The sequence below is a fragment of the Sparus aurata genome, chromosome 9 (genome assembly GCF_900880675.1).
Source record: "Sparus aurata chromosome 9, fSpaAur1.1, whole genome shotgun sequence".
NCBI lineage: Eukaryota > Metazoa > Chordata > Actinopteri > Spariformes > Sparidae > Sparus > Sparus aurata.
This window is the reverse complement of record NC_044195.1, coordinates 18,994,801-19,022,141: the sequence shown is the minus strand read 5'-3', so window position 1 is coordinate 19,022,141 and position 27,341 is coordinate 18,994,801. Positions and strand designations below refer to the sequence as shown.

Sequence of the window (27,341 nt, the reverse complement as noted above, 5' to 3'; positions counted from 1 at the left end):
TCGAGGAATAAAATGAAAAATTATCTCTGTCCTCGTTTATCTATATTGTCTGCACCTTGTGTAACATCTTCTTGTCCCCATTGTAATTGTAAAAACCTCCAAACATATGCAGTCCTTTGTAAAGTAGAGCAGGCCTATGTATATTTCGATACCATTAAAAAAGAATATGAATTGTGCTGCTGCTGCTGTAGTGAACATAAATCTGCCTACCTAGTCCTAGAAAAGGCGCAGCTGCACATCCAAGAGGGTCAGTGTTATTTCGCTGTATTCTCCCCTTGATTATACGAGCTGAGCCCATCAAACCCCACCATAATTACAGTAATTTCGCCCCTTATTTATTCTAATGCAGTTTCCCATCTCTGAGGTAATTATGAGCATTTTTTTTTTTTTTTGTCGCAAGGAGGGATCTTTCTGCGCCTGACAAAAGAGATAGTGCTCTGAAAGAAAATGCGCTTCGAGAGAGAGAGAAAAAAAAAATTTGGCGAAATAGGTGAGCTGCCATTTCGTCACCGTTCCCTTCAGACTTTAGCCTATGTATAAGGCTGGCAAATTGCTTGCAGGTGTACATCACGGAGTTGTCAATGCGGAGAGGCTTCAGAATTAGCCCGAGCACAATGTAAGAGTAATGAGAGCAGCCCGCGACTGAATAAGAGAACAACTTGTGTGTCTCCCCTCTTCCTTACGTTTCCTCCCCTCGGTGCGCGGAGCCTTTTTTCTCAGCTATAGGACTTTCTTCTTCTTCTTCTTCTTCTTCTTCTTCTTCTTCTTCTTCTTCTTCTTCGTCTTCGTCTTCTTCTTCTTCTTCTTTTTTATTTTGCACAAAAGCAGCTCCTTTGGTTGCACATGAAATACACAGTAGACTTCCAAGATTTTTGAAATATGTCTGTAGAATAGCATCAAAGGAACCCAGAAAGCATTCACCGATATGAATGACAATAAAGATAAATAAATAAATGTGGCGGAGGGGGGGAGGGGGGAATAAAAAAGGGATAAATTATACCCGTAAGGGGGAAAAAAAAAATCGAGCTTCCTGTTTTTAATCATCTTGGGGAAAAAAATGCATTCACTCGTCAAGCAACATTTAATGAATATGTTTAATATATATATATATATATAATGAATAAAAATTTAAATACGCACCTCTCGGCTTTACAAAGGAAGCTCCCTCTCAGGGTTGTCAGAAATCAGCATGGAGGCAGATGTGAGCAGCAGCAGCAGCAGCAGCAGCATCCTCCTGCGGCACAGACACCAGGAAAAAAAGGAACGAGCGCTTAAATACCACAAAATGTGTCCCATGTGTTGGTCTAAGCTATAGCAGCAGACAGAGTTCAGAATATGACTGAAAAATGTCTGCTTTATTTCCCCCTCTTTATAGCTGATGGGGGAAAAAATGTAGATTATTAGCATAAATGTTTACTCCTCATTACGCTGATGACATTGTGCACTCGAGATCTTGGTAATCTTTGGGGGGAAATTATGAGTAATTTTTTTTTTTTTTTTTTTTTTAATTTAAAGCAGCAGTTACCGTGCAATTCAGAAGGGCTAATTCCGCGTAGGGGCTCCCACACGGATATAATTATCGTCGAGTCAAGATGTGAGGCTAAAAAACTATGCATTGATATTCCCATTTATTATGTACATGCGACTTTGACAATGTTGATGCTTGAAATAGCGTGGAAATTGTCTTGTGTAAAAAATAACACCCCATATTAGGACATCTGAAATTGCGAAGAATTATATAGTAATTGCAGGCTTTCAGATTTGAAAGCCAGAATGCTCAAACCAGAGCAAATGTGGATGAAATTACAGATCAGGGTATAAATTAGGATAAAGGGGTATGGCATTTACAAGTTGCCTAGAAAAATGCTACAAACCACAGCGGCGGTGGGAGATACAGAACACCCAGGAATCCATTTTTAAAACGATTGTTCTTGTGCTATAAATCAATAGATATTCTAAAACAGGCTAGTTTACTGAAGTGTTATTCAGAGGTCTGTGCTGACTAGTTCACATGAGTGAATATGGTGTTACTTCATGGTGCAGTGGTCATGCATGCACCCCATGTGCAATAACAATATAGACGATTAAATCTACAAATGTGCACATTAATGTAAATGTGGCTGTGTGCATGTGGATGTTAGGTTGGACCTGCTGCACGCATGCATGCCTGGGATCTGATCCTGTCAGCTCCAGGGAGGAGGCTGCATCATGGAGACACAGGCAACCGCTGACAAGCTACAGTCCTAATTATGTAGAAGGAAACGATCCCACTCTATGGCCCGTGGTCGTTTGAAGGGAAGCGTGTGGGATAGACAGTGTGGATCATGAATGAGAACTCGCTAAGTGATGGGGACGCGTATTAATAATAATAAGCTCCCCCCACTCGTTCTATCGGAGTTAAAATAGCCTCTTACAATAGCTGAATTAACTCAAATAAAATTCCTGGCAGCATTACATTTAGTTTTTTGGACGCGTGCCTGTGTTTTCCAAGTAGCCTACAGGCCCTGCAAGAGCCACAAACACAATGTAGGTCAATCTGCTCGTCTTCAGAGATCACAGGCTTCACTTGTGAGACGTGAGAAATGTTTCCATGATGTTTTCGCTCCGGGCTGTCCTAGTTCCTCTCTTTCCCTCTTGTTAGGCTGAGTTCATAAAACGTCTGGTGAGCAGCTCTCTGACTCCACTGAGTCTGAGGGAGCTTGTGCTCGGTTCGTATAGCCACATACCCTCATTTTCTTCCCCTCTCTCGCATGCCAAGGCGTGTTGTTGTATCGACTCCCTCCTCCGCTGAGCCTGCGCCCCGGGCCTCTCCCTCTGCCTGCCTGCCTGCCTGAGTGAGCCCCGGTTCGGCCAATCATCTGCTGACGGAGCCTGGGACAGCTGAGGGATTATTTTAAAGGTCCTTTACGCTTATTGTAGCACTGTTGTAATGACAAACAACATAATACTAAATAGGAAATATATTTTATTCAGTGTAACGTTGTCTAACCTTGAAAGTAAGTGTCCAGTTAGCTTAAACTCCCAACCGTCCAAACTTCAAGCTAAAGTTAGCTGGTTGTTATTAACATGGTTGCTAAGCAACGCAACTAAAGGTTAGCTAGTAAGCTATAGGCTAATAATTGTGTTAGCTAGCCTACAAGTGTGCATTAATCCTCTGTATTTTTGTTTTTTGTTTAACATTTTTCCAAGCCTTTCACGACCAATATACAAGTAATTATAGTATAAATAAATACAAACAAATAACTGTAACATGTCTGTAGCTGTCTGAGCCCGTTATAAGACACCATGGAGTTTCCCTTTACAGGTTACATTTTAAGCTAATATTAAGCTATTGTGACGTCTTTCTGAAAATAGACTCTTTATATGAAAATTAAAAAAATAATGCAGCATTTACCAATCTTCATTGTATGCTCTTAAAAGATTAAAAAAAAAGATAAAGAATAAGCCATCAATTCAGGCAGGCAATTATTTTGTACATATAAACCTATGTTGCAAAAGCAATAAGACAATGGCATATATCTCCCCAGTCGTAAATAAATGGCTGTTAGGAAAGAAAAAGAGAGTTGCATTTGCACAGAAAACATTTTTATTTAAATAACGTCTGGCCATATATGAAACACTGCTAAAATAAATAAGACAAAAATACAGTTAAGTGTGATACAAGTAAATCCGAGGGTAGGACAATCAGTAGCTTGCGGTGGTTAATTAATGGATTTGCACCGATAACATAAAAAAGAGTCGAAGCGACATGAGATATCAAAAAGATGTGGTAAAATATTTACAAACGTGGATTCAGACACTTACCCCCCAGTATATTCAAATCAACTAATGAACATGTGTAATGGATAAAAGGTAAGCTGTTTTTATCGCACAACAAAATGAGGTCATATTGAAAAAGGCACGATACAGTTAACTTTGTGCTACATCTGTGACAGGTTGTCCTGCGGGTCAAATGTTTTATTTCGCAGGAATGGCAAAAAAGTGACGTCCGCTTAAAAGTAGGCTTGCGCCCAGGCTGTGATTGCTTTGGGTAATAGTGGTTCATTCATCCCCTCGACATAAACAAAATAAATAAATACAAAAATAACTGTAGAAATCTGTGTCTACCATTTGCCAGCGCGAAAAATCGGCAGGGTCCATGAACCTGTCTGGCTCCGATTAACTTCTTGCTCGTAAAGTTCGCATGGCGCACACACGAGGTCTGTAAAATGAAGGTATTGGCATTTTTCTTTTTTCTCTTTTTCTTTATCCACCAGTATTGTCCGATTTTAACCCGATCTTTTTGTTTTGATTTTTAGTTTCAGAATATCGTCCCAGCACTTATGGCGGCGTTGTGGTGGTGCTGGACCAGAGGCTGCAGATGCGTCGCAGAGTTCGTTGTTGAGTACCAGGAGTAGTTTGCCAAAAACGATGAAGGCGCAGTCGTGTTGGGAGGGCTGCTGCTCTGAGGTAAACTGGGGTTGACACTGTTCATTCTTTGAGTCTGTGGAAAGTCCCAGGCAGTAGTTGGCGGAGACGTGCAGGGGGGAGACTCGCTGGAAACAACGTGTTGCTCTGGGGGGATTTCTCCACTCTTCCACAGCTTCTTGAACTTGGAGCGGCGGTTCTGGAACCAGATTTTGACCTGAGAAAGAAATGGAGACGCATTGAAATTTATTAACCAACACTCTCACCGTTTGATTGTTTAAATTTCTTCCCACATTTGACATAAAGTGTATATTTGACACCCAAGTCTCAGATGCACCCACCTGTGTTTGCGTAAGGCCCAGCGAGGCTGCCAGCTCGGCCCGTTCTGGTAGAGCCAGATACTGCGTTTTCTGAAACCTCCGTTGAAGTGCAGCCAGCTGGAAGCTAGAGTAAATGGTTCGAGGTTTCCTGACCTTCTTTGGTTTTCCATTAACCATCCGGATTTCTGGCTCGCTCTCTTCTTTCTCTGAAGGCACATTCAAACGCAAGAGATGTTAGACATGAACAATATTGACATTTTCATTTGCCAGAATCTATTACGCGTTTTACGCAGGGGTCGGTTTATGTTTGGTATGATTCATTTTGTATTATCAACCTTTCATTTTATAACGCCGAGTTAAACAATACAAAAATCAAATTGTCAGAATGTGCTTCCTTGACAGTTGTGTTTAAAAGCATTTCAACGTGGGCTATTAATATGTTGCGCGCATCCGTGCACGTGCCTCATAATTCTGACCACACAATAATCATCGTGTCAATTATGTGTTACGTGTGATTCAGCTTGTCTCTCGTACAAGCAAACAAAAAAACAAAACAAAAAACCCAACCAAAAACATTAAATGGGATTTAAATGTATATTACAACAACAATTAAAAAGTTCCCTTACCTGTCTCGGCTGGAGTAGGAGAGGAGTTGGAGCCGTAGGAGCTGTATGCACCGTAAGAGGAGTTGAAACCTAGGTCGTAGGACTTGGCGTTGTATGGCACAGTGCTTGTGGCGCCGTTGTGGTACTGGTACGAGCCGAGCTGGCCGAACGGAGACCCGGCGCAGTGGCCCGGCTGCTGGCTGTTGTAGTAGCTGCTGTCTGTCGCCGTGGACACCGGAAGAGTCGGGGACTCCTGCGATTTGTGCAAGCTGTGGTAACTGCTGGAGGTAATCTGGTTCGAATGCATATCAGTATTTAAGTTCTCAAAAACCCCGGTCATCTTCGAGTTGGAGCGGAGCGATCTCGTATAGCCTTACGCGCAAAAATCGCCAAATTGCGACACCGCGAGCTGAAAACACGACTCGAATCTTGGACTGATGATACGTTTGCGCGAATCGAAAAGCATCCCCGTGTAAACTGTGGCAAAATCAGCGGAAGGTGTGTCCCTCTCACAGTGGCCTGTGATTATCTGCTACGGTCGGTGGTGGGAGCGCATTTATGAGAGAGCGAGAGGGAGAGCTACTGTGTCTGAGGCAACCAATGAGTAAGGGCTGCACGACTGACTACTCCCCACCGCGTCCACCCTCCATTATTTGTTCAGGTCCGTCTGTCCCGGTCGTCTGCTGAGAGTTTTCCATCAAAGCATCTCTAAAGAGTCAGAGAAAAGGTACCGTGACCGAACCTGCAGGCCCGACACGTCTGTTCTCACACAGATCGAGTATTTCATCTCCGTGCACAACTCAGCCATTCGTCAAGAAGATAATGTGACATCAGCACATGGATGTACCACACATCAGATAAATGCACCATTAAATTGGCGGTTTGCCCTCTACATTTGAATTTTACGCTTGTCAATAAGGCAGATTTATGTCTTTTTTTCTGCACTGTGCTCGTTTTGATGGAATAATTTCTTATTCTTGGTCACATTTTTGTCCAAAAAACGAGGCAACGCGTTCAAGACGAGTCAAAACCACACAGAGGAATTAAAGGTCGGTCACAGGGGCATTCAAAAGTGATGTTTCAAAATCAAATCCTGTGATTGATGCAGAGAGGTGACTGCAGGAAGAAGCTACAGCGCCCTCATGTGCTTGGAATCAGACTTGCAACCCCTTTTCCTCTTGCCTTTCCTTTTGTCTTCCTTTGTTGAGGCACCTCAGTTCATCGCCACAAGATGGCAGCATAGTTCCTTTTATTGACGCAGCCGGGATGGACTTTATGCGTCAATGCATGTATTGATTAGTCTGTCCTTAGTTAATGCAGATCAGCTCATAGTCAAGTCAGTTGTTTTCCAGTTCAAGATAGGATAGCAGATAGCAGTCCTACCTGCAGAGACAAGGTATTAGTAGCTGTATGATAATATCATTATTAGTGATTTTATTGATCATTTATCTTACCTGCTCAGAAAGTATTACAAAGAGGTGAATTTGTAGCATAATTAATGATATTCAGTAAAATAAATGTAACAAACAAAAAACACATTAGTTATAAACAGTTTATGTATTTATAAATATTTTCTAAAAAGGGAATATTCTCACCTCAGCCAGAAGAACAAACCTAGTACTACTTCTCCTGAAAACCTAAAATGAATGCAGACAGGTAATTCAAATCATGTCTCAGAAATTATACATCAGAACTCACTTCACTTCAACAAATGAAAGAAATACCTGATACTGCCCCGGTAGACTCGTGAACTTTTTCAAATAGTACCATTTCTGAATCTTAAAGATGATAAGTTGATGGTTTATGGATGGTTGAGGGAGATAGGGAAAGCTAGAGAAAGATGAAGAAACGAAGAAACAAAGAAACAAACCCCTCTCACTTAACAAGACACAGCACTTAATGTTAAATCCAATGGGACGTCACTGATTTCAAGCCACCAAAAAATAAATAGATAAATACATTTTTAAAAAAATAATTCAAAAATACATTTAAATCCAAATGAAACTAACAGAAGCACATCTTGACGTTTGGTTCATAGAATGGGCTATTTTCTAAAAATGTTGGATCCCATAATTTCCACAACGCAATTTGACAAGGTTTTCCACCTTCCCTGTCTAGTAAACAGCCATGTATTTCAATATATTATCAATATATTATTACATATATATTATAACATCATACACCACAGTCCTTCATAATAATATTCATCAGTAAAATTGGTGGAACGCCTCTTTAAATTTCTTTAGCCTGGGAAAGGCTTTCATGCAGTTGTTGTTCTCTTTCGGTATATATGTATTCATTTTGATCAATTTCACTGCATGCTGCATTTTCCTTTATTCTGCCCCTTTGTCATGATGGGTTTTCTGTGGTGACTCTGCAGCAGGACCCCTCAATCCAGTCCAGGGAGGCTTCTATCTGTCCATTGTTCTCCTGAAAGGGAAGCAAACCCCTCCCATCGTGGGCCAATGAGGCTGCGTGTCACTGCTCATTAGTGGAGCACAGTCTCTGTATTCAGCTGCCTGTTATCATAGCCAGAGTGAGCGAAAATTGTCCAGTCAAAGTCACGTAGAGGCTGAAAAAAACAGTCTAATTAATCATTCTCATCGTTCAAAATGGAAGTCATGTGGACAATTATCTTCTCTATGCAGGCTCTTCATCAAGGCTCAGTTGATGAGGTCGTCTGATGGTCAGTGAACTTTGAAAGTGTAAAAGTATGTTTTGTTCAACTACAAAACAGTTGCAAATCATTTTTCAAACTCTTTTTCTCTGTATTGTTTGCCCAAGTTAGTTATCTTTGACTCCTTAAGAAAGGAGACTTTTCCCAAAACGTACATTTATGTACAGTACAGAACATGTTTTCTTGTGGCAGTTCAGAGATGCTAGAGGATAAAATAGTCAGATACGTCTCAAGAAAAGCTTCAAAGTCATTTGGAACATTAGGGAGGTTCATCTGGGGAATGCACAGGTCATCAAATTTTTAGATGGTCAGGTCAGGGAGGATTTCACAACATACTTCCACAATCTCAGACTTCATAGTCAACATCAAGATGTGCCAAAGCATTCACAACAGAACAGACTCCAGTCATTTCTTATCATATGTTTTCTTTTAGCCTGTCATGAAATAGATGGTTGATTTAGCTACTTGATGGTCACGCCCAGTTGGTTGATTATAATTTGGATGCTTTCTCTTCTGCTGCAGAGCAGCTGCTATTGTGGATTTTCCCAGTGCTCAGCGACATGAAAATGATGCCCAATGACAGGACACAGATGTGAGCGAGTCTTATCATGTGTTCCAAAATCACATTTTTACAGGAGCTTCTGCTGACCCGGCTTCAGCACACCAGTCAGACAGTTTTACATGTATTTTTAGCATCTTTTCTTCCAGTTCATATTGGCTTATCTTTGTCCTTTCTCAGTGTAAAAACTGACAAAATTACTATTTTCCTTGTTTTTTCCTCAGCTATCAATAATTTAGCCTAATCCTTATTAAAATTACAATCCATTATTGAATATCTCTTCAGTGCTTGAGGAACTTGGCAAGTTGCCATACATAAACACACACAAAAGTGACCTTAAAATGAGCACAGCGTATGGTTTGTTTGGTTTAATTAATTACTCTTAGTTCAACATGTTAGTACATATATACCATACATATAATGATAAGTATATAAAGATATACACTGTAGCATGTATCATATGAGACTTATCATACCTCAGAGTGAATTTCTAAAAAATCAACTCCAGAGGAAACCCCACTCTGTCCTTGAGGGATTCTCAGGTTCTGTCAGGACCCATTTTGGCCCAAACTTCTATATCTACCATTAATGCATTGATCACTACCACAGTGAAATCATCAATATGTTAAATCACATCAAAATCAAAGTGAGTTTCAGTCATGAACTTGAGTTCTCAACCCCAGCAACACGCCAAATTACTTCAACAGTGTAAAATCACAACGTTCTTATCACAGCTTTAACTTTCAAACAGTTCCAATCTTAATTAAATTTGAACAACTTTAACAACTTTAAATTATTACCCAGGATGTAGCTTTAGCAAATTTCAAATCTTTTGATTTGACAAAAATTTAATAATCTACTGTCACATTATGACAGGGAGTAAAGGTTCTTACCTTGGAGGTCTGGAAATATGAACTTTCAGAATGAACCCAACAAAACAACTTAAGTTGGCATGTACAAAATACAACCCAGTATTACTAATGTTTTACAGCCTCTTTTCAATTCAGGAAAATACAAAAGTCAAAATGAATCAAATATGTCAAGTCAGAGCCAAAAGCAAAGCTGTCATACTTTTTATGCTTTCATTTACAAAAAAAGTTTCATTTCTATTTTCATTGAAAAAGTATCATACCTCTAGCTTCCCAAGCTTATGTCATTCTTGTAGCAAAAGACTCTGTCTTGAACAGGTGTTAAAAGCACAGTGCCTGTAAAGCAGGAAAAAAGCATCAGCCCATAACAATTTATGTTCAGCTTGCAAAGTTAGTCACCAGGCGCTCTTTCACATCCTCTTTTGCAAAGATGTAGTCAGAACAGTGTGGTAACTTACATTACCTTGATGAAAGGTCAGCTCCAGTGTTAGGATTTTAGAGAGTAGTGTTTGGTGTTGGTTTTCTTCTGCCACAGTAATCAAATAACTTAACCAGGTTTGATTAAATAGATTTTGTGCTGTTGAAATTAAATTGTTACAGCAAGAGTTCAAAGCAGACAAAATAAAAGTGATGAAAGATAAAGCTGCAGACAATGAAACTGATAAGCAGGAAGTAAAAAGTACACTATATTCACCTTCATGTGGGATACCAATAAGTATTAAGTATTTAAATATTATTGCACAAACACTTGGATTGTATAGAATAATCTCAAGGTGTACATGTGAATATAAGACTATATATATAAATATAACAATATATAAAAAATATATATATACACACAAAGACTATATGTAGCCTTTATTTAAGTACATGTATCAGACTGCTTAATTTGTTAAATATTTCTGTCTTGTTGCATAAAGGGACTAAAAACACCTTCGTTTTACAACCCTTGTATTGTAAAATGAACCTTTACCATTACATTTATTATGTAGTAATACTATAATTATATACAAATAAGCACATTATTACACAATGATAACTACACAATTTAAATATCATATAATGGGTCATAATCTGTATATAATGTAAAATGCATATAAATACCATACATATAATATGTACGTATAATAAGTGTATTATAATATACACTGTTGTATTGTATGTACAATATAGTGCGTGTAATATTTATAAATATGAATAGATTAGTAATAAACCCTGAGATGAATAGATTCAATTTAGCAAATCTATTGTGACTTTACAAAACTGTCTTTTCAAAAGTGATTTAAAAGACAAGACTGAGTTTACAGCCTTGATCTCCTCAGGCAGGTAATTTCAAAGGCTAGAAGCCCTGACTGCAAAGGTTCTGTCACCTTTGTGTGTTAATCTAGACCTTGAAAGAATGATGTATCCGAGGATCTTAGGGAGCGGGAAAGGGACATAGGGTAATAAAAGATCTGTAAAAAAAAAATAAAGAAAAAAGTCTCAGGCCTTTGTGAGTAATCAATAAAATCTCAAAATCAGTCCAAACAAGTTACCAATGTAAGGAAGCCAGGGTATGTGGGTATGAACAGAAAACACAAGGTATTGAATCATCAGTCAGCGAACAAGCAAAGAAAGAAACATTTCATACTTATTTTAAAGACATTTTGCTATATGCAGTGTATAACACAGTCCATATAATTATGAGGTAGCCTTCAGGCAGACTCTCTTCTCCCATTATAAGGTTGTGTGGAGTGCTCATGAATTGACAATAGCGGCTGATATTGACATTTTGTCTTGAGGAATCAAAGTGCACAAAACAGGAAGTCGTTGTGAAAGATAACAACCCTGACATTCAGTGGAGTTATTGATCCGCAGCATCTGTTATCTTGGTTTTTGTATTGCAGATACTCAAAAAGCAAACAAAAACTCAGATCTTTTCAATAACACCACACAGTTTCTACTGTCTGTTTACAATGACACTGGCACTGTCCACTGCCAAAGTTACAATATAATGGAAATACAGGAGTGCAGCCAGAGGGGGAGGACAGCTCTTCACACTGAGAACGGATGTTCCACCGATTATTAACTCATTCAATTCAAACTGTTATTGATTTCAGGACATAGAGTCTGAAATCCTAAACAAACCTGAGGAGATCAGATTATAGTGCATTTTTCCCCATAATCAATTGCGTGTAGAACAATGATTATGCTGTTTTAATGAGCTTAGTATGAAAGCTAACAGAAGTTGGCAAGAATTTGACCTTGCACACACACTGCAACAGAGACAAAGGTTATACTTCCTTCTCAGTCTTAAACAGCTTTTGGTTTTCACTATTAAATCCTTGCTTGCTCTTCTTCTGTATGGTCTCTGTGTGGCAGATGCTCAAAGATCATACCCAGGTTCTGACGGTTGTTGGCACTTTATACTGTGTATTTCATCGTGATACTGACCAATTTTGAGATTTTACTTTGTGAGAGTGAATGAACAAGACATCGGCTTAAAACCCTCAAAATTTTGCTTCCTGCTTTTTAATGAAGGTACCCAAGTATAAAAGTAGTATCTCATTTTTGAATTGATACAGTATACTTGATGACACATAATAGTATGTCAGTGTACCTGGGTATGAGGAATGGATGTAAGATTGTTTATTATAATGTCCTGTACTCAACGGTGTTGTAATGGCCCTGTTGTGTGTGATGCAGGCAGGTTTCTAGCTCAGTCGAGTGATTTGGCTCTCAGTGGATTCTCTCCTCTGGTCTCCTGCTGGGTCTATTGGAGCATTCATCACCTTGGCAACTCACCCTTTTAGTCGAATCACATTACTGCAAGTTCTTCAGCTTTGGCTTAAGAGTTTAAACACCTCCATGAAATGCTTCCAAACAAACCAAAGCAACTGTGGGGGGTTTATCCAGAATGACTTTAAGCCCAAGACACTGAGTCAGCAAATAAAACACGCTCCCAAACATGGAAATGATTGACCAAGTGTTTCTTGACCTCGCTGTCTGAAAGGTTGAGCGTGTGCTGCATGGCTCCGGACATAAGTGGAGTTGGAAACCCTCAACATGGTGTTCATGATGGAGCATGTGTTTCCTAAGAATTAGTCATGGCGGCTTTTTTCCCTGGAGAGAAGTTATTTTTAACAACAAAGGCTTTAATGACGAGCACAGGCAAGACAATAACAATTGGAAGGAAGTGTTCAGTTTGGAGCTAATAACAGATGTGAGGTTAATGCGTGATGCTCCACAATGTGACTATAAGTGTTAAAGATTACAGCTAAATGCTTGATTTTGCTACAGTTCATACCTTTACCTAATTGTAATGTTTTTTTTTTAAATGTGAATGATTGCACAAAGTAAAAGTATCATGTTATAACATGAAAAGTTTATTGTTATAACAATTGTTATGTGTTACACTTTGTGAAAAGGTGAGGACCTAAACGCAGAAACGCACAGGAGGCAGGCAGGACCAAGAAACAAAAGGCAAGCTTAATTAACTCAAACTGAAATAATCTAAAAACCAAGAAATGCAAAAACTCTTAATTACAAAGTTCAAACCAAGAACTGAGCGCAAATCAAGAGCAAAGTTCAATTCAGTAATAACGAGAGCTAAGCAGAAACACAACGGCAGGAACAAAAAATAACACCCAGTGAGTAACACAGGGTGGTTACACAAGAACAAACTGAACAAACAAACACAACTAACGAGGGGATGAGGTTCAGGGGGAGTGAGGTGGAGCAACACAGGTGAGGTGAATAAATGAAAAAACACCAGAAACAGGGAAGGGGGTGATGGGCTGGAAAAGCTGAAGACACAGAAATAGCGGAAAGGCTAAAGAGGGAGACTCAGAGCAGGTGTGGACAGCAAGAAAACAAGGGGGAAAATGAGACAATAGGAGGAAATGAAAGCAACACATGACACATGAGGGCAAAATTACAAAGTCAAACAGGAAACCATAAACGCAGAACAAGAATCATGACAGTTATTCACATTATAACATTTGTGATAGCAATATATTTTAACTTATTAAAACAAGAAACTTTTCTTGTGATAACAATATACTATTTATATTATTAAACGTGAAACCTTTTGATGTTATAATGTGGTAAATGTTAAATGTAGCATGAAAAATATCCTATTTAACGTTTTATGTTCCAATGTGATACAACGTTTTACAAAACATGGAACATTTCAAGATTAACAAGATTAGTCGTCTATTGTTATAAAATGTCTTATTATAACATGTTATAATGTTATTAATGACAATTATTGTTAGTTTCAGCCCCTTTGCACTCTGCCCACCAGTTTGGAAAATGTCCACAACCTCTTTGGCTTGTGGAAAAAAAAAAAAAAAAAAAAAAAACCTTCACTGATATTAAACAATTGAAAGGCATGCTATCAACTCAAGTACATTTCCTGCCTGCTGTATAACATGATTGTCGTGACATGATTGTACATCCTGGAGGGAATTCCATTGCTATGGGGCAAAAATGGCTCTGCACTTTGCAGGGATAACAAAGGAATCCCCAGAATTCCCTGTGTCATCTGCACGGCCTGCCTGAGAAAGAATTCAGAGAGGTCTGCAAGGTCCTGTTCCCTTCATTGTTGATTCAGCGGCACATACACCCCCACCCAGGAGCCATAAATGGAAGCAGCCCTTTGTGAGAGGGGAGTGGAGCAGATTTACTGTGGATGTTCCCCCGACAAAGGACCAAGCCACTGTCACAACAGGACCAGGATCAGCTGCTTGCACTTTCACACAGTATGATTTAACGCCGAGCTTCACACAGCCACTGATGCAGACACAACCTCAGCATTCACTCAGCATCCATGAACCTCAACGGCTAAACACTGAGAGGTCTCTCTTCTGTATTTTTGGATAGAGTCACTACCCAGATTGAATCAAAGATATTATTTCGAGTCTCAGAATCTGCTGCAGGTCCAGAGGTCCAAGATGTACCTCATCTTCTTTTTTCATTCATATTACAGACCATTTAATCATAGATTAGAGTCAGATTAGTAATAATATAATTTAAGATTTAAGACAAAATCAGCATGAAATGTGCTGTAGAAACGTAATTATTAGTAGGATTTGGCACAGACTTTGGCCAGAAGAGCTATATTTAAAGCATCAGCAGGCATCTGTTATAACTTTGTGTTGTGGTCAGTAGTATGTCTTGCACATAAAGAATTGCCTACACCAGCTGTGCATTTTGGGCATGTTTCCTTGCCTCTCCAATAACATTTGGGTTTGGTTTCCTCTAACAGTCTCTGTTATGTTGACTTCATTACATTGAAACTTAAGGAGCTGGTCCTTCTGTCTCTCCAGGGTTTGAGTTTCACAGCCTCTAAAACTTGATCATTTCAGCATGAAGGTGGCAAATCTGTGAAATCCAGCCATTAACACTGCTAAAGATGGCATGAGTTGTCCAGAAATCCTCACAGGATTCCTAAATCAACATGAGATGTAATCAATTTTACATGCCATGTCATCATCAGATAGGCTGGGCCTAAGAAGGCCTCACTTAAAAGTAACAACATCCGTCTGTTTGCATTGCATTGTTAGTTGGGTTTAATGCCTTGGCACACCACAAAGTGCCCACGCCAACTGTGCATTTGGGGCATGCTTCCTTGCCTCTCTGATAACTTTTGGGTTTGGTTTCCTCCACCAGTCTCTGTTATGTTGACTTCATTATGGTGAAACTTGAGGAGCTGGTCCGTCTGTCTCACCAGAGTTTGAGTTTCAGAGCTTCTAAAATCTAATAAATCAAGCCGAAAAGTAGCAAATGATTTAAATCCAACTATTGACAATAATTAGCCATGTACATCGCAACAGAATCTTAACAGTCTTTCACAGTTTAAATTTAAAGCAACATTATGTAGAAATTGACATTTTGTGCAATTTGGTGCTGCCCACAGTTTTCCAGTTTATTACAAGACACTGTACCATCAACATGATTTTGAAGTTGTTATTTAAAGGTAAAACAAAAGTTACATAATGTTGCTTTAAATTGGCCTCATCAAACCTGTGGAATATGAACGTGTGTAGCATTAGAAGAGGCCTTGGGTCTTATGTGTAACTCAATACCTTCATCAGTGATTTGACCTCGGGGCCAAACAGATCTTTCTCAAGTCACTGTCATTTTGTCGGTACAAAAGTGCAGCTAATCTGTGAAGAAAGGCCTCGTCACCTGCAGGGGTCCACCTGCTCAACCTTTACCGTCTCTCCAGTTTCTCCATTCCCAATGACCTGAGACAATACGAGGCCGGGCAGCTTTGCCTCCTCTCACAGCTCGAGTTACACAACCACCCAGGGCAAAAGTGGACATGAAAGTGCTGCTTGTGTGGCTTGGGGGAAACCAGGTGAAGGCAGTTACACACCTGAGCAAACCCTGATGTTGTTGTTCTGCAGATTTATCAGATGTAATCACAGAAATGGTATGATCATCTGTGGAAACATGCTTTGTGTCATCAACAAAATTCGCCCAGCGGGGATTTACAGTTTTGCATGCATGCACTGACATACTTACATTTGTTTTCTCTCTACTCTATCTCCTTATAAAATAATCATAAAAACACTGCATATTAGCTCAGCCTATATAATATATTGCCTGAGCCAATTTGCATGTATCATGCTTCTTTTGCATGAACAGGACACATCTTTATCAGTGAAACTCTGATTTTTAAGTCTTAGTTTATTGAAGTATGATTTTTTACATTAATGAGCCGATACCAGAGGTCATATGACAAACTGTATGTGGACAAAAACAGATGGTGGAAGATGTATTCAAATCTTTACTTGAGTAAAAGTACCAATACCACCAGGAACTGTAATGCACTCCATTACAAGTAGAAATCATCAAATTAAAGTAATTAATTTAAAGAAGATTCACAGAAGTATTATAATCAACTACGAATCAAAAGTTAAGGTAGGCTACTTGTTTTGCAAATTATCTGTCATTATATCTCACATTATTTGATTATGACATCTGATGAATCAGTGTGTGTCTGTCAGTGGAACTAGGTTTAACGACCTTATACAGTGAAGTTTAACTACTCCCAACCAAGGGGGGTCAGACCCCTCAAAAGGGTCACAAAACAAATCTGATGGGTCGACACGGAGCCAATTAAGCACTTTTCAGTATTCTTTGACTTTAAACAGAATCATTTGATCATCCTGGGAGATAAACAGTTATTAAACCAGTAATTGTCATACTTGTTCATTTCAAGGACCCCTAAACTGATACAAGTTCACCCCGATCTGATGAGATTTACAGTAGGTTTGTGAACCCCATGACCAAAATACTCATACATTCGTCGTGTTACCTGATTAATTCCTGTTATGCTCGGGACCCCCTGGAACCCTCTCAGAAACCCCTGGGGTTCACTAGACCCCACTTTGAGAACCATGAAACCATGGTTCTCCAAGTGGGGCTAGATAAGCCCTTTTGTCATGTCTCATCTGACTTGTTGACTTTTCTATTCCAGCAACTGGTTTAATATTTAACATGATGTATTTCATAAACTGATTTGGCTTTTTATATGAAGATTTAATAAAAAAAATTACAGTGGCAACTTGATTCATGTACTTGGCTACTTTCCCTCAACAACAAGTCATTGATGTGTTAACTGCCTGTGATGTGATAACATTTGATGCATCTGTGACCGAACCCTCAGCAACAGAGATGCCATTCACATATCTTACACTAGAACCTCCTGAGTCATTTGCTCCAATTAGGAATGTGGTTAAGGGCCTAATACTTCCCCACAGCCACATCCTGCCAACACGCACACACAGACTTGTAGAAGGCTTTTCTAACCACAACAATGCCCACATTGTGTTGTGTTGTGCTGTTTGATTGTTGCCCAGACTGGTTCAAACTTCACACCAGCAGATACACTGAGGAGAGTGAGCGGGCGATACAATCAAGCTGTTTTATGTTTCCTGCAGGTTGGAATGATAACAAAGCTGGCGGCTCATATCACTGCTGCTGGTGGGAGGAAACCAAAAAAAAAAAAACTCCTGAATGCCTGCTTTTCAGGAGCTATGAAAAAGATCCTTGAAAAGATTTACTGTCACTCTTTAAAAAATCATTTCAACATTTTTTTCCCAACACAACATCATCAAAGCTACAAAGATCCTGACATGGAGCGTAGGGGTGTCCTTAGGAAATGTCCCAGAAAATCTTCTCTGTATTGCGATTATTTATTCATGAAGATATTCCTTAGCAGGTGTTGTTGAATAGAGCATTGTTAATATTTGATTCAGTTTTCCATGGATGGATGATCAACCCCCCAAACCAGAATGTATTGTCCATTTAAAGTCATACAGCGAGTTAGAATGTTTCCAGTGAATCCTGATAGTGGCTGAAATTCAGACTATTCCAAAGATAGTTCAGCCTTTTAGTGACCTGCAGCAGCTTGTCTCCTTGTCTGGCCGTAGTTGGGAGGTTTATTTGTCCAGCTGACTGTAACACTTGCTGTTTATCTGTTCCCACTGAAATAGCAAAACAACCTTTGCTCCTTCGCTTTATCATTTGTCTTCTTGTATAAGACCAGTAAAACCAAGATCACAGCCTGTTCAAGTATACAACAAAATTAAAGAACACCGATCACATTGGGGCGTTATCATTTGTGTTTTGCCCTGTTAGATAAGTCATTTAGAAGGAAAAGGAGAAAACTGGCTGAACTGAAGGTTGATGAAATTAGAATGTAGTATTTAATTATGTCAAAGCTGTTCTTGTTTTGCTCAATCATCTCTGGCTTCGGTAACTTTGGCATTCAGAGAGTAGCTTGTTTGTTTTATCTTCTGTGCCAGCAGTATAAATCTTATGTGATACACGTATCTTATCTGGGAACCAAAAATAACTTGGTTGATAGATAAACGGGTGAAAAAAATGTACTTAATGTGTGAGCTATAACAGCAGTAGATGAGGAGCAAAGCAGGGATGGGTCTACGTTAATTTCTGTGGAATTCTGAGTCTGGCATAAAAAATAATAAACTTGTTTTCAAGTTGGATGTATTTGAGAGAGGATTCGAGCTGATTATGTTGAGATTCTGGTTTGTTTTATACCTATTGCCTTTATTTCATCAAACCATATATCAAACCAATTTGAGAATGTCATTCAGTGAGCCCGCCTACAGATGAGATGACCCTATAAGCAGCTAAAATTTGTAAATAGAGAGCATATAGTTTTGTCACGATGATCAGATTTTATTATGTTTATTGCTACTCTGATTAGAAGGTGTTGTGAGATATCTTTTGCTGTGAATTGCCATAAAAAAATAAAGATTGATTTAATGTGTTATTATCATTAATTATTTGCGCTTGATTGTGTTTACAACTGTAAAGTAAGTTAGGCTGACATTTTTTGATTATTATTAATTATTAATCCATTTTAATTATCTACCTCAAAATCTTACGGTACAAAAATGGTAAAAAAAAAAAAAAAAAAAAATTCTGATTGTCCCTTTGCACCAGGCAGCGTCCAGTGTGCGGTGCTGTTCCTTTGGTGAACGCTGGGGGCGCTGTGGAGCAGGGTCCGCAGCCTGGCGGGGACCCCCAGCCGCAGCAGCCGCCTTCAGTCACACGGCACCGGGCTGGGCGCAGAGTAGCAGCGGGGTCAAGGGCTCTCAACTTTGGACATACCGGACACATCTGGACAGGTGCGCTGCGATGCTGCCGCTACAGGGAGGACCCTCTGCCGCTCCTGCTGCACTTTTATTTTATTCCCTTTTTCTGGAGACAACTCTGGTGCTCGCCTTCAACCTGGACACCGGTAATGTCATCAGGAAGGACGGAGAGCCGGGCAGCCTGTTCGGGTTCTCCTTGGCCATGCACCGGCAGCTCAACCCGGATAAAAGACTGTGAGAGAAGTCTTTAATTTGAATTCAAGAACATCTTTAGTCAGTTTGTGGTTACTGTTCGTTAGTCCATCTCCGTTATGAGAGCACCTGAGCGGACAGGTTCAGAGAAAATACTGTCAGAAGTAAATCTGAAGTTTTCACAATCCTCCACCTGATTTCTGTCCGTCTAAAGTTATGACTTCTTTATCCAGAGCAGGATGTTTTTTTATTTAAAGACTCCACTTTTGTAAGAGTTATAAAATCGTTTTCATCCACTTGTTGTGATGTCAGGTATTGACGCAACTATAAACGTTACTGTATCCACCAAAGCCCACAGTGTTTTTGGTCAGTTTAAGCTTGTTTTTGTTCTTATTGTAAATAGAGGTTTACTGTCTCCCCGTGGTGCTTTGAATATAAACTCGGAATAAGCCTAAGGACAACAAGGGAATAAACAATGGTTATAACTGTGATGCAAATGTGCCTTTAAGGTCAAACCGAGGGAGGAGGTAAGGTTGCAACTGTTGGTTAGTTGATCAACTTTTCCCACTTTTATTGAATTGTAATTTGAGCGTCTTTTGGTTTTGGACTGTTGGAGAGAAAAACAAGTGATAGATTGATCAATAATGAAACGTTTAGTATCAGATAGATTGTTGGTATTTAAAGGTTTTTACTGTATTTACAGCTTTCCTGTTGAAACAGTTATTTCCTACTATTGACAAGTGGTAAGTGCAGTGCACTGTAAAGCTTAAAGGTTCTTTTACAGTGAGGACTAAGCAGGTGCATTTCATGAGGTGGCAAATAATTAATCGATTAGCTGCTTGGTCTATACAAGGTTGAAAGATGTCCATCAGTGTCCATCAAAGTCCAAGTTGATGTCTTCAAATGTCTTGTTTTGTCCACAGCCTAAAGTTATTCAGTTTACTGTGACAGAGGAGGAAAGAAACCAGAACATATTCACATTTAGGAAGCTGGAATAAGAGAATTAGGATTAATCCATTATCAAATACGTGACAACCAATCAATTTATGGATAAAACACTGCAGCAGTATTTCCTCTTCACAGTTTTACCTGTCACGTGGGATTTAGCAACATTACTGACTTCACCGAGGGGACTAATGCATCCTGTGCTCAGCTGTAACACATCTCAGGCAGTACAGTAAAAAAAGGCGATCCAGGAAAAGGCTTTCAGCTTGTGCCAAAGTGAGCGTTTGAGTATTAAAATGTTTCCTCATTGCAGCATTTCAAGGATTCTTACTGACGTTACAATGCTTACTGTAAACTGTTTCCTCTGGGCAGCCCTGAGGGGACAGAACAGACATCAGTGTAGTGAGTCTGGTCATCCTGCCACACAAAGTGTAAGGGGGGTTAAAATGAGGAGAGAGGAGCTGGCATGTCAAAGCCTGCGACCAGGGTGAGGCTGCATGCAAGAGCTACTGTGTTGTACTCTGGTTAGCAGGACTCTGCAGCAGCATGTTGGGAAACACGATGAGAAGCTCTGATAACAGGATTTAACGGTTTCTCATAGATCCCATAGATTAGGCTTAACTTGAGGAATTTTATCTAGCTTGTGTTCTGACTTTAGTTCACAGGCGGCTCATGGTTGTAGTGAATAGAGTGGTCATGCTCAGCTGGAATTTGTCATAAAAAAAGGAGTTTTCACAAGGATCCTTTTGTTCGCGAAGAACTCTGCATCCCAGGAAAAAGGCGCTTTTACAAGTGTTAAGAGAGTGAAAGTCATGAAATGTAATATATGTTTGGCAAACAGCCGGTAAATGTGACACTGGCCTGATTTGAGGCGGGATAAGTACGAGGAAAGTGAAGATTCAGCTCACTGTCATGCTGATCTGTCAGATAGCTGCTCCAACATGCCACACAGAATTCTGCTAACATGTGAAAAAACTGCTTTTTGAGAACAGAAAAGTCATCATTGCATCATAAAAAAAAGTTTTACCTCATAGAATAGGGTATGTGTTATTATTATTATTATTATTATTATTATTATTATTATTATTATTATTATCATTTATTTATTTACTTATTTATTAGCTAGAAACATCTGCCAGGCCAAATTGATTTCCCCCTACTTTGGGCAGCCCTGGTCTACAAATGATCAAAAAATAGCAAATAAATGACATAACAGTTCCTTGAAGACGAAAGTGACGCCATTAAATTGCTTGTGCTGTCTGATCAACAGCCCAAAACTGAAAAATTTTCATTTTACAGCCACACATGTCAAAGAAAAGCAACAGATCACCTTGAATAAAAAGCTTGAATTAGAGAAGTTTTGGCGCTTTTACTTTCCTATTAATAATCTGTTTATGTCTCTTACCAATTGTTTCAGCTCTACTGACAATTAATTGCTCAACAAAATACTGAGCCTGTGCTGTATAGAAACTGAGTTCCCAACCGAGGAAGGTATGGACTAACCAGTAGCTCCCCGGCTGTGATCTAAGCTCTAAATCCTCATGTGACCCTGAGATAATCAGCCAGACGAGTCAAGTGAAAGTTCAGCAGAGCTCTCAGAAGGAGGCAATGAACAGCCCTGACTAACTGACCGCTCTCAACTCAATGAAACCACAGGCTAGCAGTGTGTCACACACTCTGTATCTGTCTCTTTTGTTCTTATTCGAACACATGTTTGATAATGATCGCCAGCAGCTGTAAAACACCGCCAGCTAACACTGTGTGCATTAATGTGATTATAATAAATCAGAAGTGAGGAGAGGAAGGAACCCTGGCCTTTACAGGTTCCTGTCTAAACGCTGAATGTGTTTGTGTGACAAGATAGATTAAACTGGCCTTTTATCTCTTCCAGTATTCAGAGCTAAAAGCCAAATCTTCTCCTCTTTTCTGCAATTAAAAACCCAAATCCCGGTGATTAGCGTGATTTGTTATCATATTGTTTTCAGCCATTTATGCAACTCTATCCATGTTGTTCCTCTAAAGGCTTCATCGAGAGCACAGCGGCGTTTATGCCGTCCTCCTCGTATGGGTTTGTGATGAGTGGAAGAAACAAGGAGATCCATGTTCCAACATGAGACTCAACATAATGTGGCATCCTGCAAAGAGGCGACTGGATGCCTCCTCCATGAATAATGTGTTGGCTTAATGATGTGGATATAACATGCTCTGAATGCAACCAGAGAAAATGGCCGACTGACTGGACATGCAAGGCCATCTGTGCACATGTAACCTGATAGATTAAGACGCATCAGTGAATCATGAGCAGACACATTCCAGTCAGAGTTTACGCTGAAGTTTGAGAGTAGATTGAAAATGGTTCATAAACAGTTAAAACAGGTCAATTCTAAAACTTATTCAAGTCTTTAAAACGTATTATTTACCATAAGTTGATCTGTATTTGTTGTGAATATTCATGATGTCTTCGGTGATGTATACCCAGCCAATCACAGGTCAGTGCCAATCAAAGTATGTATTTATGTGTGTGTGTGTGTGTGTGTGTAAACTGGAACAGTTAGAACAGCTGCAGCCGTTCTTGTGGCTTTGAGTGCACAGCTGTGGGAGCGCTGGATCACATCTGTTAACAAAGAGCAGTGAGATCACTGTGTAAACCCACACCAGTCACTATGCATTCCCATTTACACCGCACTGAAAGACATGCTGCATGATGGGATGTGGTTTAACACTGCAGTCTGGCTGATACTGGATATTGGAGGCACATTCTATATTGATAGTATTGATAATGAGCCACTGTATAAGTATATTTATTGGTTGGACTGTATTTCAGCTCTTTAGTTGTACTGTGTGTTGTGTACTTGCTTTTAGATCCGTATGAAGGATAACGCCTGCAGCTTTAGTCGAATCCCACTTCTTGCCTGAACAAGTTGCTGTTTTGAGTATAATAGAGCTCAAGCGATTACAGAATTCATCGAAAGAAAGTTAGTTGCCGGCTATTTAGATTTTTGATTAATCGTTTCAGTCATTTTTCAATCAGAGAGGTCAAACATTTGGTGGTTCCATCTTGAGGGTTAGAGTTTTATTTTGAATTGAGAGTTTCTGGGATTCTTGAACTGTTGGTTGTTCAAAATAAGCAATTTAAAGACATCACTTCAAGCTCTTGGAATTGTTTTCACAATTTTCTGACATTTTATGGACCAAATGATAAAGCGAATGATCATGAAGATAATAATCAGAGCAACCCCATTCAATCTATTTTATAATTTCAGCAAACATTGCATCCACAGCCACTGCACAAAGTAAGATAAAGTACTTAAATGATCCTTTTTCCCTGACTGAAAAATAGGTTAACGTGTCTGCTAGACTGGCGTGTTGCATGTAAATGTCAATGTTATCCCTCAGCTACTTGCTAAATTCAACAAACCGTCACTTTGCTGAGTCGCTTTGCTGTTAAGTTGGAGGTGTTTTCCTTTACTTGTGTAACAGGCCCTGCATAAAGTTTTCCTGCAGTGACTTCATGTAGGCACGTTTCGGTGATACAGAAGTACTTTAGATTAGACTTTAGACTTTAAACTACTTCGACACACAGGTCTGTCACTCACACCCTGTAAACCTGTTATTGCATTATTTTTGTCACTGCATTCATTGTGTAAAGGCTTTCTATATTTTAAAGTGAATGGAGTCTTGGTCCGTTTGTTTAAATATGAATAGGGGTGCAACTAACAACTGTGTTCATTAGCTCTGAATCTGCTGATTATTTTCTCAGTTTTTTTGATTGATAATTTTTACTATAAACTATCAGAACAAAACAGCTGAAGATGACCTATTTTTATTGCTTGTTTTATTCAACAAAAAGTCTGCAAATCGAAAACGCACATGGAAAAGAAAATAATCAAATTCTGACGTTCGAGAAGCTGGAACTTGCAAACCTTTGGGTGCTTCGGCTTGGAAAATGACTTAAACTACCAGCCGAGACAGTTAATTGTTGCAGCTCTAGATATAATGCAGTCACATTTCATGTATATGTTCAACTCTGGGGTACTATCTGAGGCTACAGATTGCAGTAATGTTGCAGAGTGTCTGGTTATACAGAAATAAGTTTCTTCATGACCACAAGTATTACCATGTGACACACGTGAGGCTAAACTGCTGCTGAGAAGCTTAAAAGTGAAATTGAAGGGGTTCCTTTAAAGGCTCTTGTTTGTATTTGCATTTCACTGGGCATTGTTTGAAAAGAGGCTTTGCAGTTTGGTCCTCAGTCTTACATCAGACCACCTCAGGAGAGCCCTTGTTTAGCAAATCAAGAGCCACAGATCAATAGGTGGGTTACAGAAGGAACTTTAAGGGAGGAGTGAAGGGTGGAGAGGATTTCCTCTCCGTCCTTTGAGAAAATTCCTACACAGTGAGTATGCCCGTCAGTTCACACATGATGGTGTGGCTTACCATCATGATCCTAAATCACATTAAAGGACATTTCGGATAATGATAAGAATGTTATTTCAGTAGAGTAGTAGTCTTGTTTGGTGTCAAGTAGTTGGCAAATCTCACTGACTGAGACAGGTTAAGTTTTCAGAGGTGGCAGAGCAGATTTTAAGGCTTTTTCATGTGAGAGCTGAAGTCAAGTCTTAAGTATTCAGAACTTTCAGGCCACTCAGTGCTCAACCATAGATGACACATTTACAAGGTTACAAGGCAGATTTACCGTAATTTTTTAAATCACAGGACATTTAAAAATCAAAATTATGTTTGAGTCCTTAGAGTCCTGCTACATCTATATTAGAACGTGGAGTGTTGATGATGAATTGAGGAGTCTCACGGCCTGGAGAATGAACCTGCTCCGTTGTCTGATGGTATGGCAGTGGATGCTTCTGTATCTTTTGCCAGAAGGCATCAGGGTGAACAGACTGTGGCTTGTGTGAGTGGAGACCTAGTTGAGATATAGTTGAGTTTCTGTTGTTAAATAGCCACAGCACCAAGTTTCTTCATTTCATATGCCTGATAATAATCTTAGGCAGGCGGGCGAGTTCGATCCATCGTTACCATATTTGTGTAAAACAAGTCTGAAAACATTGAGAAGAACCAACCGACTCATGGAGCTATGTAAGCTTATTTAACACATTACAAGTCTTTGATGTTGTTAATAGTCTAGATTTTTTGGTTGAGTTTTTAGCTGGGAACAGTAACTCTATAGATCTCTCTGTCTATTGGTTGGTTGGTCCATTCAAATTTCCCCTCCCTTGTCATGACAGCTTTTGCCCTGAGGGCAATCATTGGCATGGAGGTCAGGTTTGTGTGTGTGTGTGTGTGTGTGTGTGTGTATGAATTGGCTAAAAGCGAGTGCTCGTATGTTTTAGCTGAGCACTTTTTCATACCTCATGATCCACTTGTCCTATACTCTTGTGTGGAGCGTTATTAAACTCGGCATAGTTCCCTTTCCATTGCTTTATCACCATTTGTTGGTCCATCAGTTCATTGGTCCACTAAGCTGTGTCCACTCTATAGCTACTGCAACTCTATCCATGAGGCTTTGCAAACAAGATTATTAGATTTCTATAAAGGCTGTTGGTTTCTCTGTTGTTTACTGTGGGTTACTTTTCTAAACAGCATGAGCTCCGCTGCCCCTGACAGGAAATATGACCAGTTTTGCTTCTCTTTTGAACACACAGATGTTGCAAAATAGAGTACAGCGTTTGACAGTGTGTAAAAGGTTGTAGATGCAGTCTGCAAGGAAACAGACACAACCACAGACCAAGAGAAACACAGACAGCAGGCACTGCTAAGCAGGAGGGCAACCACACAATGAAATGATCATTTCCCGAACTCAAAATAAGTCTGTTGGCAGTGCTCTTTAGAGAGGGACATGCGTAAACTAAAAAATCACTAGATAATTCCAAGGCACTCTTTTAAACCATTAAAATACCTTGTTTGTCCTTATATTGCGCAGTGATTTTGCTTTCTTCTTTACCTGCCTTCCAGATCATCGCCAGGTGATTTATGCCAGTGTTAAATAAAAAAAAATGATTACAATAGTAGCTGACAAAATAACATTATTATGGTTTTCTCTTTCTTATAGGTTGTCCACACGAAAACGCTCTTTTGCGAAAACGCATGTTTTGCATCGTTTTGGCCGACCGTCCACACAGATCCTGAAAACGCAGCGCCTGAAAACGGGTCTCAGGGTGGAAAAATCCGAAAACGCAGCCCTCCGTGCTCGTGTGGACGGTGAATCCGGATACTTTCCGAAACGATGACGCCATCGCCCCACCCCTCGACCTCTTGCCTTCGACCACTGAACCCTGCGATGTCTCATAACAACAATAACAACAATGGCGGACTACACGCTTGTGTTTGTGCCACAGAAGATATTGAGCCTTTCTTGCAACTTACTCGCCTTGTAGTTGAGTGTGAGTCGCAGCAGCAGTTCATTTTTAGGATCCGTGTGTACGGTTGGCCAAAACGATGCAATACATGTACGTTTTCGTAAAAGAGCGTTTTCGTGTGGACGGCCTCTAAGTCAGGTCCCAACTGAGAGATTCTGTCAATGAATTGGATAACATCGAGACATGAACGTTTTCTTTGATCCATGTCTGTCTAGTCCTGACATTTGAAAGAGAAGTTGATGACTGCGTCTCATCAGATAAGTGTTTCTGATGATATCATCTCTGTGGCTGCTGCTGTCACCCTTCAAACACATCCGCTCTTCATGCTTGTTGAGCCTGTGGGTTTAGAGGAGAATCTCTTGTCAGTGAACTATGGTTGGGCTGAACACTGAACACACTCCAAATTGTCTGCTTCACTGCTCCTCTGCCCTCTGCAGAATGTCAGGACAGTAGTCTACTGTCTCGTGCTGAGGTTTTCTATTTTGTTTCTTATCACAAAGCTCTTTGAGGGACTGATTGAACACAGCCAGCTTTTCACAGGCTGGATCATCCTTCCAGTGAAATCATATTGTATACAATTGGGAGAGAGAGAGAGAGAGGGGTATGACTTAAAACGGCGGTCCTCAGCAGGTCATGTGGTTATTCAGCCGTGTTGCTGCTAATTCTTGCTGACGTGACAGTCGTAGTCATAGCTGAAAAGATGTTTTGTTTTGTTACTTTGAAGATCAGATTCAGCAATGAAGAAGTGGCCGCAGTTCCTCTGCTAAGAAAGAAGACAG

At 39.8% G+C, this 27,341-nt stretch overlaps 2 protein-coding genes and 1 long non-coding RNA gene across 5 annotated transcripts in view; 1 reads left to right on the top strand and 2 right to left on the bottom strand.

Annotated features, from left to right (window-relative positions):
- Positions 1 to 1,139: 1,139 nt before the first annotated feature.
- Positions 1,140 to 3,141, bottom strand: LOC115588155 (uncharacterized). Its single transcript, XR_003985279.1, has 3 exons — positions 2,990 to 3,141; positions 2,727 to 2,880; positions 1,140 to 1,234 (listed from the first exon to the last, which is right to left on the bottom strand). It is a non-coding gene; the product is annotated as an uncharacterized LOC115588155 (long non-coding RNA).
- Positions 3,142 to 3,568: 427 nt separating this feature from the next.
- Positions 3,569 to 6,429, bottom strand: dlx2a (distal-less homeobox 2a). The gene is made up of 3 exons (XM_030428541.1): positions 5,354 to 6,429; positions 4,749 to 4,933; positions 3,569 to 4,624 (listed from the first exon to the last, which is right to left on the bottom strand). The coding sequence occupies exons 1-3, from the start codon at positions 5,670 to 5,672 to the stop codon at positions 4,301 to 4,303; spliced, it is 828 nt and encodes a 275-aa protein (XP_030284401.1). The 5' UTR covers positions 5,673 to 6,429; the 3' UTR covers positions 3,569 to 4,300.
- itga6a (integrin, alpha 6a) overlaps positions 4,317 to 27,341 on the top strand; it is a 35,328-nt gene continuing 12,303 nt past the window's right edge. For 2 of the 3 annotated variants that reach the window (XM_030428536.1, XM_030428537.1), the window contains exon 1: positions 18,900 to 19,285. In XM_030428536.1, coding sequence (XP_030284396.1) covers positions 19,095 to 19,285 — 191 coding nt within the window. In that variant the 5' untranslated portion in view covers positions 18,900 to 19,094. Of the gene's footprint in view, positions 4,450 to 18,899; positions 19,286 to 27,341 lie in introns of those variants that run through there. The other variant, XM_030428538.1, reaches the window with a different exon arrangement.